The sequence below is a fragment of the Pelobates fuscus genome, chromosome 7 (genome assembly GCF_036172605.1).
Source record: "Pelobates fuscus isolate aPelFus1 chromosome 7, aPelFus1.pri, whole genome shotgun sequence".
NCBI classification, from domain to species: Eukaryota; Metazoa; Chordata; class Amphibia; order Anura; family Pelobatidae; genus Pelobates; species Pelobates fuscus.
Genome location: NC_086323.1, coordinates 2,160,639 through 2,182,005, shown reverse-complemented (window position 1 = coordinate 2,182,005; position 21,367 = coordinate 2,160,639). Strand labels below are relative to the sequence as shown.

General features: G+C 40.4%; 1 protein-coding gene across 1 annotated transcript in view; it reads left to right on the top strand.

Annotated features, from left to right (window-relative positions):
* The first annotated feature begins 282 nt into the window (after positions 1 to 282).
* The window catches only part of LOC134568918 (vitellogenin-A2-like), a 36,636-nt gene continuing 15,551 nt past the window's right edge, over positions 283 to 21,367 (top strand). The window contains exons 1-19 of the mRNA XM_063427628.1: positions 283 to 343; positions 1,863 to 1,883; positions 3,047 to 3,198; positions 3,518 to 3,769; positions 3,859 to 4,020; positions 4,098 to 4,246; positions 4,417 to 4,567; positions 5,767 to 5,924; positions 6,040 to 6,205; positions 6,624 to 6,749; positions 7,105 to 7,323; positions 8,491 to 8,714; positions 8,799 to 8,896; positions 11,839 to 11,963; positions 12,047 to 12,148; positions 15,942 to 16,061; positions 16,147 to 16,336; positions 17,321 to 17,414; positions 19,523 to 19,708. Of these exons, the coding sequence (XP_063283698.1) occupies positions 304 to 343; positions 1,863 to 1,883; positions 3,047 to 3,198; positions 3,518 to 3,769; positions 3,859 to 4,020; positions 4,098 to 4,246; positions 4,417 to 4,567; positions 5,767 to 5,924; positions 6,040 to 6,205; positions 6,624 to 6,749; positions 7,105 to 7,323; positions 8,491 to 8,714; positions 8,799 to 8,896; positions 11,839 to 11,963; positions 12,047 to 12,148; positions 15,942 to 16,061; positions 16,147 to 16,336; positions 17,321 to 17,414; positions 19,523 to 19,708 (2,735 nt within the window). The 5' untranslated portion in view covers positions 283 to 303. The remainder of the gene's footprint in view (positions 344 to 1,862; positions 1,884 to 3,046; positions 3,199 to 3,517; positions 3,770 to 3,858; positions 4,021 to 4,097; positions 4,247 to 4,416; positions 4,568 to 5,766; positions 5,925 to 6,039; positions 6,206 to 6,623; positions 6,750 to 7,104; positions 7,324 to 8,490; positions 8,715 to 8,798; positions 8,897 to 11,838; positions 11,964 to 12,046; positions 12,149 to 15,941; positions 16,062 to 16,146; positions 16,337 to 17,320; positions 17,415 to 19,522; positions 19,709 to 21,367) is intronic.

Below are 21,367 nucleotides of genomic sequence, written 5' to 3'. Positions count from 1 at the left end.
GAGATTGTCACTTTGTGTCACTGTGTTTTGCTGAATTGTTTCCAGCTATTATCAGTATAGATTAGATCTGGAGTCATGGTGTCCTGACCAGAACCCAACAATTATTAACTGTCACCATTAACTGCCAACAAAATGTGCCATGATTGGGGCAAACAACGTGTTATCTCAAATCTGCTGAAAGATCATATTGAACCAGGAATCAATATGACCGTTTGCGGGTTTGAAGATTAATTATTTACCCACCTGTGCCCCAGCTTCTTGCTATAAATTCCCTGATATGTCATAGATTACTCATTCGCCAACATGAGGGGGATCATCTTAGCGCTGCTGCTTGCTGTGGCAGGTAAGATCTATACACCAAATATTACCATATTCTTGTGAGATCGCTCAGTGTATAAGGCTCCTGCTATCTCTCTTAGCTGGCCCACTCTGCCTTTCTCCTTTCCAAGGTTAGGTAATAATAACATTGAGACTCCAGGGTGTATTTGGAATATCGAGACAAGCTAGTTTGTTAAAAACATTGATATTATTATATGTGACGTTATAAAAGTAAATTGTATCCACCAACAAAGAATCAACCTCTCTGGACAGATTGTAAAAAAGATCCTGCATATTGGCAATATTCTAGATATGTCATATCCGACTCCCATGTGATAAAGCAGCATGTCTCTAGATTGCAAGCTCCCAGGACACACATATATTATCTGTACATACACACCTGATTCATGTAAATTATACCATAAACAAGCAAAACTCTGCTGAGTATTCTAGGGTTTATGCAGATAATTAATAACATGCACAAAACATGAATTGAATTTGGTTCTAAGAATATCCACTATGCAGACTGGAAGCTTTACTTCCTGTTAATGAATAGTAAAAGGTTTACTTCCTGTTAATGAATAGTAAAAGTTTTACTTCCTGTTAAGGAATAGTAAAAGTTACTTCCTGTTAATGAGTGGTAAACGCTTTACTTCCTAATAATAAATAGTAAAAGTTACTTCCTGTTAATGAATAGTAAGAGCTTTACTTCCTGTTAATGAATAGTAAAAGTTACTTCCTGTTAATGAGTGGTAAACGCTTTACTTCCTAATAATGAATAGTAAAAGTTACTTCCTGTTAATGAATAGTAAGAGCTTTACTTCCTGTTAATGAATAGTAAAAGTTACTTCCTGTTAATGAGTGGTAAACGCTTTACTTCCTAATAATGAATAGTAAAAGTTACTTCCTGTTAATGAATAGTAAGAGTTTTACTTCCTGTTAATGAATAGTAAAAGTTACTTCCTGTTAATGAATAGTAAGAGCTTTACTTCCTGTTACTGAATAGTAAAAGTTACTTCCTGTTAATGAATAGTAAGAGCTTTACTTCCTGTTACTGAATAGTAAAAGTTACTTCCTGTTAATGAATAGTAAGAGCTTTACTTCCTGTTAATGAATAGTAAAAGTTACTTCCTGTTAATGAATAGTAAGAGCTTTACTTCCTGTTAATGAATAGTAAAAGTTACTTCCTGTTAATTTCCAATGGCCTTTATTAAACCTGAGACAGCCCGTGCTTTTAGGTTTATGTAAAGGAACGCTGGATAAAGGAGAGTCAAAACATTGTGCTATTTTAATTTTATTACTGATTTGGCAGAACCAGGGTCCAGGTACTGTTTGGGGTTTTACTTCCTGTTAATGACGAAAGGTTGTCTCCAGAAACCCAATATGGCATTTCTCCTAATACATACTTTAGAATTATGTTGCTTTTTATTAAATTATTGTTTATTTTATCTGTTTAGAATACAAATATTGGAACAATGTAAGCTGCATTTATGATCTAATACGCTTTAACACATTTTCTTGTATGTTTCTTTCTTTTGTAACAGTGAGCGAAAAATCATCATATGGTAAGTACCGGGATTCTCCTCCCTGCTGAAAATTTTATATTAACAGCAGAATTTATACTTCCAGCAAATTATAAATACAATTTAGATAATACTATGATAAAATGTATGTCTTCTAAATTCATATTTACCACCCAATTCCGTGTATCCACCTCCAAATCCACATTTATATCCATGTATCTACCTCCTAATTCACGTTGATATCTACGTATCTACCTCCCATTTCAAGTTTATATCTATGTATCTACCTCCCAATCCTATGTATCTACCTCCCAATCCCTGTTGATATCTATGCATCTACCCTCTAATCCACATTGATATCTATGTATCTACCTCCTAATCCATGTTGATATCTATGTATCTGTCTTCAAGACTATATCCCTATCTGTGTATCTAGCTCTGAGTCCATCTCTCTATCCATGTATCTAGCTCCAAGTCCATCTCTCTATCCATGTATCTAGCTCCGAGTCCATCTCTCTATCCCTGTATCTAGCTCCGAGTCCATCTCTCTATCCATGTATCAAGCTCCGAGTCCATCTCTCTACCCATGTATCGAGCTCCGAGTCCATCTCTCTATCCATGTATCGAGCTCCGAGTCATCTCTCTATCCATGTATCGAGCTCCGAGTCCATCTCTCTATCCATGTATCGAGCTCCGAGTCCATCTCTCTATCCATGTATCGAGCTCCGAGTCCATCTCTTTATTCATGTATCGAGCTCCGAGTCCATCTCTCTATCCATGTATCGAGCTCCGAGTCCATCTCTCTATCCATGTATCGAGCTCTGAGTCCATCTCTCTACCCATGTATCGAGCTCCGAGTCCATCTCTCTATCCATGTATCGAGCTCCGAGTCCATCTCTCTATCCCTGTATCTAGCTCCAAGTCCATCTCTCTATCCATGTATCGAGCTCCGAGTCCATCTCTCTATCCATGTATAGAGCTCCGACGTCATCTCTCTATCCATGTATCGAGCGCTGAGTCCATCTCTCTATCCATGTATCGAGCTCCGAGTCCATCTCTCTACCCATGTATCGAGCTCCGAGTCCATCTCTTTATCCATGTATCGAGCGCTGAGTCCATCTCACTATCCATGTATCTATGGATACATTATTGTAATTACACACTTTGATTTTATTAAGAACTTGGATTTCTTTCTTAATTTACAGCCCCAAATTTCAGCGAAAACAAGAACTATCTATTCAAGTATGAAGCACTTGTCCTGAATGCGGTTCCTGGTCATAATTTAAACCAGGCTGGTATTAAACTGAACGGTATAGTGGAAATCAGTGGATTTGCCCAAAAGACCTATTTACTAAAGGTATGAAATAGCAGCAGGAAAAATCTCCTTCGTTATAACCTCCAGATATGGAAAGCCCTTACATGATAATGTACAGGTGCTGAGAAAGATCTCATAAAGTATCACTCATTTATACATGCTGAACCCTTCTTTTAAATCAACACGTGTAAAATGCAATAAAACAACAAATACTGCTTCATGTCTAATACTTTTTGTCCTATTCTTCCTTACAAAAAGACTTAGAAAATAACCTCACATTGAGTGAAACATAAAAAACATTGTTACTAATATGATTTGTTTGTTTGCAAACATCTTGTTAATATAATCCCTTTCTTTTCAGATCCAATCTCCTGAAATAAAAGAGTTGAATGGCGTGTGGCCAAGAGATCCATACGTTCGATCATCAAAACTCACCCAAGTTATTGTTGAGCAGCTCAGAAAACGTGTCAAGTTTGAATACCACAATGGACAGGTTGGAGATATCTTTGCTCCACCTGATGTTTCAGATACTGTACTCAACATTTACAGAGGAATCCTGCATCTGCTTCACATGAACATAAAGGAAACACGCAATGTTTATGACCTTCAAGAGGTTCGTATCTGACCGTTACATGTTAATTAATAAAGTACTTTAATAATCTTAAATCAAAGTCTCAATTATCTGCCTAATTCTTTCTCCAGAATGGACTTGGTGGAGTTTGTCACACCGTGTATGACGTCCAAGTAGAAAAGAAGTCCAAAAATATATTTGTTTCTAAATCAAGAGACCTTGAAAAATGTCAGGACAAAGTAGAGAAAAGCATTGGAATAGCATACTTGGAACCATGTACAGTTTGTCAGCAGGTAACAGTGAATTCCTGAGACCCTAGTAGTCCATTGGCAGTTATTGGTGTGTTCAACTCTTCTTGATCTCTATTCAGAAATCCAAGCACTTACGGGGAACTGCCGTATTTAACTACAAACTCACAAAACATGATGATGGTCTTCTCATTCGTGAAGCAACGGGCAAGCAAATCTACCGGTACGCGCCATTATTTGAGCTTTATGGAGCTGCTGTCATGGAAGCAAGGTAACTACCCATCGATTTAAATCTATTTAAAACATCTTTATTTTTTCACAATATCAGCTGTTGGTGATGTAACAGCCACCGCCATACACAACGGCAGTGAAATACATGTCTTTAGTTCATATAAATGTTATGTTTATTAACGTGTTTCTCATTATTCCATCTCATTTTAGGCAAGTGCTCAGCTTCTTGGAAACAAGATCCAATAAAATCATAGAGCCACCTCAGCAACTAGTAAATCGCGGGGGTATAAGATATAGGTTTTCTGCAGAATTACATCAGATGGCTACTCACTTAATAAAGGCAAAGAACGTGGAGTCCCAGGTACAGCGAATTTGCATATAACGTTTATAAAACTGATATTCAATTATGAACTGGCAATCGATTTGTTCAAGTTAATAAATAGTACTTTTTGTGGCGTGACTTGAATTGATAAAACGTATGTTCTATATCTGGCAAAATCTTCCTATTGATTAGAATACTCAGGGACCAACGATAAAGAGGATTGTTTGGGTCTAAAAATGGAGAAAATAGTGGCAACATTACTTTTAATTTCCGGGGTTGTTGCTTCACTTTTCTCAAGAATTGCCCTTTATACAGAAGCCCAATTGCTATAAAAAATCAGGGATTATTATACAACTCATTCAACCAATGAGCGTGAAATATCCTATGCCCCACTGAGATTCCCAGCATGGATAACGTTTAATATGGGATCATTTTCACATCAGGATCTCAGAACAATCCACAAGGTAGATCATAGAAAGTGCGGACTTTATTGTTAAAAATATGGTTAACAACCGGCTATAAAAATATGTGCAGACCTCGTAAGTGACAGACAATCCGAAATCTTCAAACATGTCAATAAAAGCAGACAGATTCTTTCTCCCTCAGGGGATTCCAAGGTTAAAAAATACCTGCCCCTGCCAAAAGAGGGAGGGGAGAACAAAAATATTAAAAAACTTACAGTAACACTGGACGTGTTCCGCGCCTGTCCTGACGCTTAACATAACATATTGACTAAGCAACAGGAAAGGCGCGGAAACTGCAAGTTTTTCCATTTTTTGTTCTCCGCTCCCCCTTCTGGCAGGTGCAGGTATTTTTTTAACCTTGGAATCCCCTGAGGGAGAAAGAATCTGTCTGCTTTTATTGACATGTTTGAAGATTTCGGATTGTCTGTCACTTACGAGGTCTGCACATACTTTTATAGCCGGTTGTTAACCATATTTTTAACAATAAAGTACGCACTTTCTATGATCTACCTTGTGGATTATCCTGAGATCCTGATGAGTGCGGACTGTTTGGCTGGTTTTGGAGAGTTCTACACATGGGATTAATCCAGCACCAATATTAGGATCTGGGATACATTTAATCATGGAAATGTCCACATTTTGTTACATATTTAATTCCCCAGTGACAACAAGTAACTGAAGAAAGGTTTTTTTCTTGTAATTTATCTGATTTTATGACTTAATTATCGCATTCTTTGAGCACATTAAATTGAATATGTCCAACTACCCTACCAGATAGATACTACTCTCCAACACCTGGTTCAGAATAACCAGCAGCAAGTCCAAATTGAGGCCCCGGCCAAGTACCTCCAGCTCATCCAGCAACTCCGCTTAGTGAATATGGAAACCCTCCTGTCCATCTGGAAACAGTTCTCCAAACGAGCTATGTACAGGTACACCATTGTTTATTCGATGCACTGACTCTCTCAAGCAGGAACAAGGTATGTGAAAGCTTTGTGTAAGTTGAACACATTATTTTAACCTGTGATTTTTCTTTGTGTTGCTTAGACCTTGGCTACTGAGTGCCATCCCAGCAATAGGAACCATAGATGCTATGAAGGCAATTGAACAGATGATCCATTCGAAAGACTTAAGTGTGAATGAAGTGAAGGCAGTCCTCACACTGGCTGCTCAGTACATGAAGAGCAATCAACACATCCTGCAGATTTTCGCTGTAAGCACACACTCTTCCATTTCAATGGCAACGTATACTTAGATAGCTGGGTGTTCGTTGCTTTATCTAGTTATGCCGTCTCCCGATATTCTCATCAATCCATAGAATACCCATTCATTGCATTGCTAGTTTGTGTCTGCTGTATACAGAGAGCCATCTTGCTGTGCCAATCATAATAAAAGTCATTATAAATAAGTTGTTTATTAATTTGATTGGTTTATTGTTGGCACTGCCAGCAGAGATACACTTTGCCAAGTCTGAGCTTGGGCCGGTTCCCCTCTGGAAGCCTAGAATTGATAAATAAAATATCCCCAGCACAGTTGTATCAGTTTCCAGGCATTCTCTGGTTTGGTTTGTCAGGAAGTAAATCATTGCCGTTGTCTGTGTCAGAATGTCTTATTTTTCTTTTTTCTGTTAGGATTTGCTGTCGGAATTCAAAGTTCACAATTCCCACGACCTGCTCAAGGTCGGCTTTTTGGCCTATGGAACCTTAATCAAGAAATTCTGCTCTTTAATACCAATCTGCCCCGAGAACGTGCTGCAGGTGGGACATTTTATATCATTTTATTCATTTCTGTAATGGAAAGAATTATGGGTAAAACTTTTGATATTTATTTTTTATGGTATTGTTTCTCAGTTAGTAGACGTAGACAGAAAATAACAATCTTCTGATTCTCGTTTGTGAAATGAAAAACGTATTTGAACAAACCAGATAGGGATTCAGTTACTTCTCAGATTCAATTTTAAACAACTTGTGAAGGTTTACATTATAAAATCCATTTAAAAGGTGTCTGTTGTAATGAAATCTAAGTAGACTGGTTTTGGTAAGCATTTAGTAAACCAGTGATGGCAATATACACCAGGATGCTGAACATTGCTTATTGCTGTGTCTATTTCAGCCACTTCACGATTTAGCGATAGATGCAGGGAACAAAGCCCGTACCGAGGATATTACTTTGGCACTGAAAGCTCTGGGAAACGCAGGACAGCCGGCGAGCATCAAGCGGATCCTTAAATTCCTGCCTGGATTTTCTGCAAGTGCGGCCCATCTCCCAATCCAGAATCAGGTTGAAGCTGTGATGGCTGTTAGGAACATCGCAAAACGTTACCCACAAAAAGTGAGTTTGCAATCTGTGTGATTTCTACAATAGTGCAGTTCTGGCATTATAATTGTACCAGGATCTAGGATCACGCCAAAAAAATATATCCGGCTTTAGTATATCCAAAAACATCCTCTATGATCTTTGACATAAGCTGTTATTTTAAAACAAATGTTACTGAAATCTGGTTTGAGGAAAATGTTCTCATTCTTTAAAGTCTCCATTCCATCAAAGAAAGATTGTTAGTAAACGGTGATTTCTGAATGCCTTGAGGTTGGTTAAAAACATTAGCTTTCTTATATTTGGGTAAAGGATAATCATGAGTTGCTTTGTTTTTGGGTAAAGGATAATCATTTGCTGCTTTCTTTTTGGGTAAAGGGTAGTCGTTGATTGACCTAGATAATCTTTGGTTGCCCTGTTTTTGGGTAAAGGATAATTGTTGGTTGACTTGTTTTTGGGTAAAGGATAATCGTTGGTTGACTTGTTTTTGGGTTAAGGATAATCGTTGATTGACCTGTTTTTGGGTTAAGGATAATCTTTGGTTGCCCTGTTATTGAGTAAAGGATACTGGTAGGCTTCTTTATGTTTGCGTAAAGGATAATCATTGGCTGCTTTGTTTTTGGGTAAATGATAATGGCTGGCTGCTTTATTTTTGAGTAAAGAATAATCATTGACTGACTTGTTTTGGGGTAAAGAATAATCATTGACTGACTTGTTTTGGGTTAAGGATAATCTTTGGTTGCCCTGTTTTTGAGTAAAGGATACTGATTGGCTGCTTTATGTTTGAGTAAAGGATAATCATTTGCTGCTTTCTTTTTGGGTAAAGGTTAGTCGTTGACCTGTTTTTGGGTAAAGGATAATCGTTGATTGACCTGTTTTTGGGTTAAGGATAATCGTTGATTGACCTGTTTTTGAGTAAAGGATAATCGTTGGCTGCCTTGTTTTTGAATAAAGGATAATCGTTGGCTGCCTTGTTTTTGAATAAAGGATAATCGTTGGCTGCCTTACTTTTGGGTAAAGGCACTGTGAGGTTAGTGGTTGGTACGGGAGTTGGAGAGCCAATACTGGAAGGCCAGTGATATTTACAGCATATTTCTATCCACTTACCACATTTTAATTATTAAACACAGTATACATTTTTGCAAATGTAAAAAAAATATTCAGTTAGAGTACTTTTTGCTTTAGATTCAAGAAATTCTGCTCCAACTATTTACGGATCGCAGAAATCCTACAGAGGTCCGAATGATGTCGTGCATTGCTCTGTTTGAGACTAATCCATCATTGCCGACAGTTACCACAGTGGCAAATACCATACTAAGAGAGAGCCAAGAGAATATGCAACTGGCCAGCTTTACGTACTCTCATTTAAAGAGTCTGGCTAAGAGTGTTCTCCCAGGTCTTCGCGATCTGTGAGTATGGAACCCATATATAGTAATATATGTTTTATTATATTAATGCCATTTACTCATAGTATATTCTCTCTATTAATTCAGTGCTGCGTCATGTAACATTGCCTTAAACATCTTAAACCCAGTCCTGGACAAACTGAACATGCGTTACAGCAAAGCATTCCATGTAGGCACATTCAACTGTAAGTAAATTAGAGAAGTCAGTCTCCCTCCATGGCTGTCTCTCCCTCCATGGCCGTCTCTCCCTCCATAGCTGTCTCTCCCTCCATAGTCGTCTCTCCCACCATGGCTGTCTCTCCCTCCATGGCTGTCTCTACATCCATAGCTGTCTCTCTCTCCATGGCCATATCTCCCTCCATGGCCGTCTCTCCCTCCATAGCTGTCTCTCACTCCTTAGCTGTCCCTCCCACCATGGCAGTCTCTCCCAACATGGCTGTCTCTCCCTCCATGGCCCTCTCTCCCTACATAGTGGTCTCTCCCACCATGGATGTCTCTCCCTCCATGGCCGTCTCTCCGTCCATAACTGTCTCTCCCACCATGGCTGTCTCTCCCTCGATGGCTGTTTCTCCCTCAATGGCCGTCTCTCCCTCAATGGCTGTCTCGCCCTAAATGTTTTTAAGTTGAAATCTACAGGATTTGGCAACATACTGGATGTGAGGCTCAAAGGTGAGGCCAGAATCAAGTATGACACCCAGAGAGCGCGCTTGCAAGGATGGATTTATGTGGATATTATTGACTTGAAGGGAGAGCGAGAGAGGATCAGTATTAGGAGGAGGAAAGACAAGGAGTTCAGTTTTAGAGAGATTGAGTTTCAGAAAGCGGGAGGACATCCAGTCAGAGATGGAAGAAACGGCATACGTTGCAGGACGGCAGGGGAGAGGTCCAGGGAGGAGAGATACATCTGGGTGTCATCAGCGTACAGGTGGTAGTGGAATCCAAAAGAGACAATAAGTTTGCCAAGAGAGGCAGTGTAAAGAGAAAATAGAAGGGGACCAAGGACAGAGCCTTGGGGAACTCCAACTGAGACAGGACGAAGGAGGAGGTATCATTAGAAAAGGAGACACTGAATTAACGTTGGGAGACATAAGAGGAAAACCACGAGAGGACAGAGTCACAGAGACTGAGTGATTGAAGAGTTTGAAGAAGGAGAGCATGATCAACGGTGTCAAAGGCAGCAGAGAGATCAAGAAGAATTAGTATGGAGTAGTGGCCTTTGAATTTAGCTGCGATTAGGTCGTAAGTAACTTTGATAAGAGCAGTCTCAGTAGAGTGGAGAGGGCGGAAGCCAGACTGAAGAGGGTCAAGGAGAGAGTTGGAATTGAGGAAGTGAGACACACAGGCAAAGACAAGTCTTTCTAGAAGCTTTGAGGAAAAAGGGAGCAGGGATATGGGACGATAGTTAGAGGTAGAGGACGGGTCAAGAGATGTTTTTCCAGGATAGGTACTACAGTGGCATGTTTAAGGTCTGCAGGGACAATGCCAGAAGAGAGAGAACAGTTGAAGATGTGTGTTAAGGAAGTCACAAGACAAGGGGAGAGAGATCTGATGGGGTGAGATGTAACGGGATTGAGTGGGCAAGTGGTGGGGTGAGAGGAAAGGAGAAGCGCAGCCACCTCTTGTTCAGTGGCTGTGGAGAAAGTCTGGAAGGTAGGAAAGGCATGATTTATGTGTGGTTGAGAAAGAGATCTGTTCAATCTTGTCGGTAAAGTAGCATGCAAAGCTATCGGCTGTAAGGTTAGTTTGGGGGGTGGTCACAGCTGGACGAAGAAGAGAGTTAAAGGTGTCAAAGAGATGCCTGAGATTGCCGTAGCATGAACTAATGAGAGAGGGAAAGTATGACTGTTTGGCGTAGACAATGGCTGCGCTGTATTAACACAATATGAATCTATAATGGAGAAAGTCTGACTGGGTGCTAGGCCTCCTCCAGGAGCATTCAGCACAACGGGAGCAACTTTGCAGATAGTGTGTTGATTTAGTAAGGTTAGTTGGTTAGTATGCCATGGTTGGGGGCGTGTCCTCCTCGAAGTGCATGTTTGGAGCGGGGCTGCAGCGTTCAAGGCAGAGGTGAGGGTAGTGTTATATGTGGAGATGGCCAGTGAGGGACAGGAGAGGGAAGGGATAGATAGCAGTTGTGAATCAATATCAGCTGACAGCTGCTGGAGGTCAATAGAATTAAGGTTCCTCCTGAGGGGAGGAAGGGGGGAGTTGAGGGGGGTTAGGCTGCGGTTGTTTGGTGAGGGAGTACTGGAGAGCAAACGATAAGAGGAGGTTATCAGAGAGAGGAAATGGAGTGTTGCTGATATTAGATACTGTACATGCATTAGACAAAATGAGGTCGAGGATATTGCCAGCTACATGGGTGGGAGAATTAGCCCACTGTGTTAGCCCAGGGGAGGAAGTAATTGAAAGTAGTTTAGAGGCTGCTGAGGTCAGGGGTGGGTTAATGGGAATATTGAAGTCCCCGAGAATTAGGGATGGAATATTAGAAGAGAGGAAGTAGGGTAGCCAGACAGCAAAGTGGTCAAGGAATAGGAGGGGGAAACCAGGGGGGTGATAAATAATGGCAATGTTAGCAGAGAAGGGTTTTAAAAGTCAAATAAAATGAATTTCAAATTATGGAAAAGAAAGGGGAGGTGAGCAGAGTTTTAAAGGAACAGTGGAGTGAAAGCAGAAAACCTACACCTCCACCTTTACTCTCAGTTTGTCTTGGGTTGTGGGTAAAGTGAAGACACAAAGGATAGTGAGGCAGGGGTAGCAGTATCAGAGGGAGAGAGCCATGTTTCTGTTAGTGCAAGTAGGTTTAGGGAGTGTGAAGATAAATAGGTCATGGATGGAAATTTATTTAAATAGTAGATGTACCAGTCTCAAACAAACTTATGGTATGAACTATGATACCTTGGAGATGGGCTTCATTACACAGTACATAAAGTATCCTTTCAATTTTATTTAAACATGCAAACTCAAACAAGCTCTTTAGCGCTGCTTCTTTTTATAACCTGAAAGTTGGGACTTTGAACAATTAATGTGGAGGGGATAAATAGAACGATGGCTTACCTCGGGTATTTTTGGGGATCTTTCTTTAGGAACAAACCAGGTGAACTTAAATTGCATCTTCTTCCTGCAGATCCTCTGATGTCTGGAGCTTCGGCCAACGTCTACCTGATTAATGGGCCCAGGACAACTTTCCCTGAATACATCCTTGTCAAAGTGCGTGGTCACACAATGGGCATGGAAATGGATGTTTTAGAGGTAAGGAATGCACTAAACAGCTGGTGTTATTGTGCTGCCCCATTTCCAGCAGTGTTCACACATGTCACGATTTATTAACACAGGTCGGCATCAGAGCAGAGGGGCTCCAGGAGGTTCTTCGAAGGCAAAATGTTAACTTCAAAGTGTTTTCCTGGAAAAACGTGATTATAAAGATTATTAAAGAGGTATGGCCACTCCCTTATCTCACAAACTGACCAGTAACTGGATAGGTGGCTTTTTAGAGAAGAATAGAACTATCCCAACCAGATTTAAGATCAAATCGCCTGATACATACAATATTTACCCCTGAATTAATCCCGCTAGTGGAATGTTTACCCATATATTTATCGCATTAGTGGAATGTTTACCCCTATATTTATCTCATAAGTGGAATGTTTACCCCTATATTTATCTCATTAGTGAAATGTTTACCCCTATATTTATAGCATTAGTGGAATGTTTACCCCTATATTTATCTCATTAGCTGAATATTTACCCCTATATTTATCTCATTAGTGGAATGTTTACCCCTATATTTATCTCATTAGTGGAATGTTTACCCCTATATTTATCGTATTAGGGGAATGTTTACCCCTATATTTATCGCATTATCATAATGTTTACCCCTATATTTATCTCATTAGCGGAATGTTTACCCCTATATTTATCACATTATTGGAATGTTTACCCCTATATGTATCGCATTAGCGGAATGTTTACCCCTATATTTATCTCATTAGCGGAATGTTTACCCCTATATTTATCTAATTAGTGGAATGTTTACCCCTATATTTATCGCATTAGTGGAATGTTTACCCCTATATTTATCGCATTAGTGTAATGTTTACCCCTATATTTATCGCATTAGCGGAATGTTTACCCCTATGTTTATAGCATTAGCGGAATGTTTACCCCTATATTTATCGCATTAGTGGAATGTTTACCCCTATATTCATCTCATTAGTGGAATGTTTACCCCTATATTTATCGCATTAGCGGAATGTTTACCCCTATATTTATCTCATTAGTGGAATGTTTACCCCTATATTTATCGCATTAGCGGAATGTTTACCCCTATATTTATCTCATTAGTGGAATGTTTACCCCTATATTTATCGCATTAGTGGAATGTTTACCCCTATATTTATCGCATTAGCGGAATGTTTACCCCTATATTTATCGCATTAGTGGAATGTTTACCCCTATATTTATCGCATTAGCAGAATGTTTACCCCTATATTTATCTCATTAGTGGAATGTTTACCCCTATATTTATCGCATTAGTGTAATGTTTACCCCTATATTTATCGCATTAGCGGAATGTTTACCCCTATGTTTATAGCATTAGCGGAATGTTTACCCCTATATTTATCGCATTAGTGGAATGTTTACCCCTATATTCATCTCATTAGTGGAATGTTTGCCCCTATATTCATCTCATTAGCGGAATGTTTACCCCTAAATTTATCGCATTAGCGGAATGTTTACCCCTATATTTATCTCATTAGTGGAATGTTTACCCCTATATTTATCGCATTAGTGGAATGTTTACCCCTATATTTATCGCATTAGCGGAATGTTTACCCCTATATTTATCACATTAGTGGAATGTTTACCCCTATATTTATCGCATTAGTGGAATGTTTACCCCTATATTTATCGCATTAGCAGAATGTTTACCCCTATATTTATCTCATTAGTGGAATGTTTACCCCTATATTTATCGCATTAGTGTAATGTTTACCCCTATATTTATCGCATTAGCGGAATGTTTACCCCTATGTTTATAGCATTAGCGGAATGTTTACCCCTATATTTATCGCATTAGTGGAATGTTTACCCCTATATTTATCGCATTAGCGGAATGTTTACCCCTATATTTATCGCATTAGTGGAATGTTTACCCCTATATTTATCGCATTAGCGGAATGTTTACCCCTATATTTATCTCATTAGTGGAATGTTTACCCCTATATTTATCGCATTAGCGGAATGTTTACCCCTATATTTATTGCATTAGCGGAATGTTTACCCCTATATTTATCTCATTAGTGGAATGTTTACCCCTATATTTATCTCATTAGCGGAATGTTTACCCCTATATTTATCGCATTAGCGGAATGTTTACCCCTATATTTATCGCATTAGCGGAATGTTTACCCCTATATTTATCGCATTAGCGGAATGTTTACCCCTATATTTATCTCATTAGCGGAATGTTTACCCCTATATTTATCGCATTAGTGGAATGTTTACCCCTATATTTATCGCATTAACGGAATGTTTACCCCTATATTTATCGCATTAGTGGAATGTTTACCCCTATATTTATCGCATTAGCGGAATGTTTACCCCTATATTTATCGCATTAGTGGAATGTTTAACCCTATATTTATCTCATTAGCGGAATGTTTACCCCTATATTTATTGCATTAGCGGAATGTTTACCCCTATATTTATCTCATTAGCGGAATGTTTACCCCTATATTTATCTCATTAGTGGAATGTTTACCCCTATATTTATCGCATTAGTGGAATGTTTACCCCTATATTCATCTCATTAGCGGAATGTTTACCCCTAAATTTATCGCATTAGCGGAATGTTTACCCCTATATTTATCTCATTAGTGGAATGTTTACCCCTATATTTATCGCATTAGTGGAATGTTTACCCCTATATTTATCTCATTGGTGGAATGTTTACCCCTATATTTATCTCATTAGTGGAATGTTTACCCCTATATTTATCTCATTAGTGGAATGTTTACCCCTATATTTATCTCATTAGTGGAATGTTTACCCCTATATTTATCTCATTAGTGGAATGTTTACCCCTATATTTATCTCATTAGTGGAATGTTTACCCCTATATTTATCACATTAGTGGAATGTTTACCCCTATATTTATTGCATTAGCGGAATGTTTACCCCTATATTTATCTCATTAGCGGAATGTTTACCCCTATATTTATCACATTAGTGGAATGTTTACCCCTATATTTATTGCATTAGCGGAATGTTTACCCCTATATTTATCTCATTAGCGGAATGTTTACCCCTATATTTATTGCATTAGCGGAATGTTTACCCCTATATTTATCGCATTAGTGGAATGTTTACCCCTATATTTATCGCATTAGTGGAATGTTTACCCCTATATTTATCTCATTAGTGGAATGTTTACCCCTATTTTTATTGCATTAGCGGAATGTTTACCCCTATATTTATCTCATTAGCGGAATGTTTACCCCTATATTTATCGCATTAGTGGAATGTTTACCCCTATATTTATCTCATTGGTGGAATGTTTACCCCTATATTTATCTCATTAGTGGAATGTTTACCCCTATATTTATCTCATTAGTGGAATGTTTACCCCTATATTTATCTCATTAGTGGAATGTTTACCCCTATATTTATCTCATTAGTGGAATGTTTACCCCTATATTTATCTCATTAGTGGAATGTTTACCCCTATATTTATCACATTAGTGGAATGTTTACCCCTATATTTATTGCATTAGCGGAATGTTTACCCCTATATTTATCTCATTAGCGGAATGTTTACCCCTATATTTATCACATTAGTGGAATGTTTACCCCTATATTTATTGCATTAGCGGAATGTTTACCCCTATATTTATCTCATTAGCGGAATGTTTACCCCTATATTTATTGCATTAGCGGAATGTTTACCCCTATATTTATCGCATTAGTGGAATGTTTACCCCTATATTTATCGCATTAGTGGAATGTTTACCCCTATATTTATCTCATTAGTGGAATGTTTACCCCTATTTTTATTGCATTAGCGGAATGTTTACCCCTATATTTATCTCATTAGCGGAATGTTTACCCCTATATTTATCACATTAGTGGAATGTTTACCCCTATATTTATCGCATTAGCGGAATGTTTACCCCTATATTTATCGCATTAGTGGAATGTTTACCCACGCATTTCTCTTCCACTGTTTAGCTGCTCGGGCACAAACTGGTGGCATCAGATGTTCCTCTGGCCTCCTTTTATACCAAGATGCTTGGTCAGGAGGTTCACTACAGTGAAGCTACCAGAGAAACCATTCAGAATGTGTTTAAGGTATGTTGCAATGACCTGTTTTATTTTGTTGTGTCCTTACAAAGCTTTGTCCTATAGATGTAATTCACATATTTGTGGTATCTAGATGCTGAATGAGCCAGCACGAAATCTCTCTTGGCTGGAGCATCTCATTCACCAAATCATCAACGGAATAATAGGAAAGTGGCCTGTCCCCATCCTGGTTGCTGAGGTTCGCCACATTGTCCCAACCTGTGTGGGTCTTCCCTTCGAAGTCAGCGTACATTCTGCTGCCGTTGCCAATGCCGCCCTGGAAGGTAAGATGTCCCAACATATGTCTTTCAGGCTGATTAAAGTGCTCATAAATATTCAATACACATCATGCATTTTTCAATCTGTTTATATCTGACCAACTGCTGCTCAAGCTGCCAATCACAACAGCAGTCAATAAATCAGCAGAGCAGAGCAATCACAACAGCAGTCAATAAATCAGTTCGAGCAGCAGTTGGTCAGACTAGGGCCACCTAGTCAGAAAATAATTATATATAATAATTACATAAATATACATCATTAAAAAAATCATTTTATTTCCTTAAGTGTAATTAACTTTTATTAAATCAAAAGTCAACATTTGATAACAGTTACCATTTAAAGGACCACTAAAGACGCCCAGACCACTTCATCTCCGTGGTGCAGGGGTCCCGTCAGTTTAACCCTGCAGGGTAAAATATTCCAGTTTTGTAGAATCGGCAATGTTTTACCACTAGGGTCTGTCTTCCCGAGAGCCACTAGGAGCACTTCCAACCCTACAATCGAACATTGGTCATATGATCAAATCTGATTGGCGCAGCCCTGTGTTTTCTGGTGCACGCACAATAGCATCCCGATGTTTCCCTATGGGGAAACAATGGATTGGCTGATATCATCAATCTCAAAGATCTCAACCAAGGAGGTGGAGACGGAGAACATTGCAGAAAAGGCTGCAGTATAAGTAAAACTGGCCGGCACGGGGTGGCCCTTGACAGGAGTTCTGATTAGATGTTTGTATTCCTAATGCCATTGTGTTCCTTAAGAGAACCTTTTCTTGTTTCTTGCCCAAAGGAATGCTGGGCACTACTTTTATTAACTGCTAACATGCTCTCTGCAGCCTAATTTATCTCACTAACTGCCACCGAGGGCAATTCCAAGATTCCAGCTAAGTCTAGAAGAATTATTGCATTATTGATGTAACCTGTGGGATATATCTACTGCCTTCTATATTTTAGTCTTTATCTGTTCATGCGTTTGTGTTTATTTTGCAGCTAAGGCCCAAGTGGCACCAACTCCATCGACCAAATTAAGCATTGCTCAGTTGTTGCAATCCGTAATGCAGATTGCTGTAGACTTCGCCCCGAGGTTAGTAAATCTTTCTATATTGCTGCACGGGGCTGGAAAGGATATATGATAAGAATTGAATGGATGATTAAAATCCAAAACGTCAACAAGGAGAAAGAAGAATAAGCCTAATGCACTTTGTAATAATAATCATGGTTCCCACACTCTGTCTGTGTGTGCCGGCTGGATGTACATCCTATACAGGAATCTGGGGTCTCATGGTTCCCACACTCTGTCTGTGTGTGCCGGCTGGGGGTACATCCTAATCTGGGGTCTTATGGTTCCCCCAATCTGTCTGTGTGTGCCGGCTGGGGGTACATCCTAATCTGGGGTCTCATGGTTCCCACACTCTGTCTGTGTGTGCCGGCTGGGGGTACATCCTAATCTGGGGTCTTATGGTTCCCCCAATCTGTCTGTGTGTGCCGGCTGGGGGTACATCCTAATCTGGGGTCTTATGGTTCCCACACTCTGTCTGTGTGTGCCGGCTGGGGGTACATCCTAATCTGGGGTCTCATGGTTCCCACACTCTGTCTGTGTGTGCCGGCTGGGGGTACATCCTAATCTGGGGTCTCATGGTTCCCACACTCTGTCTGTGTGTGCCGGCTGGGGGTACATCCTAATCTGGGGTCTCATGGTTCCCACACTCTGTCTGTGTGTGCCGGCTGGGGGTACATCCTAATCTGGGGTCTTATGGTTCCCACACTCTGTCTGTGTGTGCCGGCTGGGGGTACATCCTAATCTGGGGTCTCATGGTTCCCACACTCTGTCTGTGTGTGCCGGCTGGGGGTACATCCTAATCTGGGGTCTCATGGTTCCCACACTCTGTCTGTGTGTGCCGGCTGGGGGTACATCCTAATCTGGGGTCTCATGGTTCCCACACTCTGTCTGTGTGTGCCGGCTGGGGGTACATCCTAATCTGGGGTCTCATGGTTCCCACACTCTGTCTGTGTGTGCTGGCTGGGTGTAAATCCTAATCTGGGGTCTCATGGTTCCCACACTCTGTCTGTGTGTGCCGGCTGGGGGTACATCCTAATCTGGGGTCTTATGGTTCCCACACTCTGTCTGTGTGTGTCGGCTGGGGGTACATCCTAATCTGGGGTCTCATGGTTCCCACACTCTGTCTGTGTGTGCCGGCTGGATGTACATCCTAATCTGGGGTCTTATGGTTCCCACACTCTGCCTGTGTGTGCCGGCTGGGGGTACATCCTAATCTGGGGTCTTATGGTTCCCACACTCTGTCTGTGTGTGCCGGCTGGGTGTAAATCCTAATCTGGGGTCTCATGGTTCCCACACTCTGTCTGTGTGTGCCGGCTGGGGGTACATCCTAATCTGGGGTCTCGTGGTTCCCCCAATCTGTCTGTGTGTGCCGGCTGGGGGTACATCCTAATCTGGGGTCTCATGGTTCCCACACTCTGTCTGTGTGTGCCGGCTGGGGGTACATCCTAATCTGGGGTCTCATGGTTCCCACACTCTGTCTGTGTGTGCCGGCTGGGGGTACATCCTAATCTGGGGTCTCATGGTTCCCACACTCTGTCTGTGTGTGCCGGCTGGGGGTACATCCTAATCTGGGGTCTCATGGTTCCCACACTCTGTCTGTGTGTGCCGGCTGGGGGTACATCCTAATCTGGGGTCTCATGGTTCCCACACTTTGTCTGTGTGTGCCGGCTGGGGGTACATCCTAATCTGGGGTCTCATGGTTCCCACACTCTGTCTGTGTGTGCCGGCTGGGGGTACATCCTAATCTGGGGTCTCATGGTTCCCACACTCTGTCTGTGTGTGCCGGCTGGGGGTACATCCTAATCTGGGGTCTTATGGTTCCCACACTCTGTCTGTGTGTGCCGGCTGCGTGTAAATCCTAATCTGGGGTCTTATGGTTCCTCACTAAAGTGAGATTTCAAGGTGAATTCAAAGTTAAAAATTGGAAAGATCCAACAATACTTTCAGTTTGTTTTCTCTCCCTTTAACTTGAAATTCTCTTTGAAGTCACCTTGAATTGTCCCTTTATTGAATAACCCTGATAGCATTCCTTTATATTCTGAAAGCGAATTTGAGAATAAGTTTATTGATCACATTGTACGTCTGTCGGCAGGACGCTAAACTCATGATACAATCCTTTCATTCTTTTGCAGTGTTTCTGTTCATAGCATTGCTACTATGGGAGTGAATACACCTTTAATTCAGTCGGGGCTTGAGCATCACGCTAAGCTTCAAACATCCCTTCCTGCAAAATTCGTAGCCAAAATCAACATGAAAGAGAAAAATCTAAAGATTGAAACTACTCCCTTACAGCAGGATCATGATATGGTTGTGGCAAGGTATTGTTTAATATTTCTTTCTTGTATAGAACCCTTACCCAGAGTCAATCGACAGACAGAGCGATAGATATAGACATACTACATGGAAGGTAGCCGTGTCCGTGACATTTGTGGCATGTTTATACAATGTGCTATGTGAGTTTACAATCTACGAGGATAGTGCCCACTGAGACAACCAAGTGGGCACTATCCTTTCCAACAATTAAAATGGAAAGCATAGCGACTGCAGCTATTTAGACCATAAACCTTAAATTCACTTTGAATTCTAACATGCAATGGTGTAACATGCAAATTCAGAGTTCAACCAACTTTGTAGAATTGAGAGAAATATAGTCCCCAATTCTACAGTCAACTGACCTAAATAACAGGTTAACGGAAGTTGGTGGTGATTGAGGAGATAGCGGTGAGATGGGGAGGGACGAGTCATTAAACAGTAAAACAAATTAAAACAAATGGCTTACATGTAGATTACAATACATGTAGGTCTTTATCGAAATGATACAGGCTTAACAGCTGGTGAGAAGCTCAGTGGAAGGTGCTTCAGGAGATCAACTCAACTTCTCTTCCTTTCCAAAGTCCATGAGATGAGAAACATTCAGCGACACAATTACAATATCTGGATATCTAGATCCCAGGAGCACTTTCATACCATTACAAATAAAGTGGAAGTTTCACCCATGAAGCATCAACGGAGTGCGATCCCTCTTCGGGCAGACAAGCTCATTTTATAACCCTTATTCCGTCACCCTGTGAGTCTCGGTCTCTGCGTGATGGCCGCTTATTTTACATTCCTGGCAGCATGTGGTGAGGGAAACACCATGGATTGGTTGTGGCACAGGATGGTCCAGTAGAGGGGAATAAAGGCAGGGGGTCGAGGTGAGAACTGGGCAGATTCTCCCAAACATGAGCCTAGTCAAATGGACTGGATACTTTGCTGTTTAAACACAAAAAAAATTACTTTATTTATGGGTAATGGTCCTCTTTTTAAAATATTAACATTTAAACAAGGAAGGAATGAATTAAAACTCATTGGGAATATGGAATATTATGCATTACATGTTCATTTCTTTACCATTTTAAACAAGTTTTTTATGTAAGAAATTGCAGATTTGTATTTGTTTTCTTTGGTAAAATACTTATAATTTTTACATAAAATAAAAGAAATATATATATAAACTAACTTTTACTTGCTTCATACAAATATCTGTACATTCAGCCTTCCCCTTTTAACTGTACAGAGATGTTTAACCCTTTAAGGACACATGACATGTGTGACATGTCATGATTCCCTTTTATTCCAGAAGCTTGGTCCTTAAGGGGTTAAAACATGCTGGATTTTCCCCAGATATTTATATTCATGGTAGCAGGGGTCAGTAACAGTCATTTGAAGTGGTCATGGTGGTCAATGTCTGTGATTAAACCAGGCGAGTGCAGGGATGATGTCAGGACGCAGAGGGTAAGAGTCAGCAGGATTCTCAATGTCTGTGATTGGACCAAGCGAGTGCAGGGATGATGTCAGGACGCAGAGGGTAAGAGTCAGACGGATTCTCAATGTCTGTGATTGGACCAGGCGAGTGCAGGGATGATGTCAGGACGCAGAGGGCAAGAGTCAGCAGGATTCTCAATGTCTGTGATTGGACCAGGTGAGTGCAGGGATGA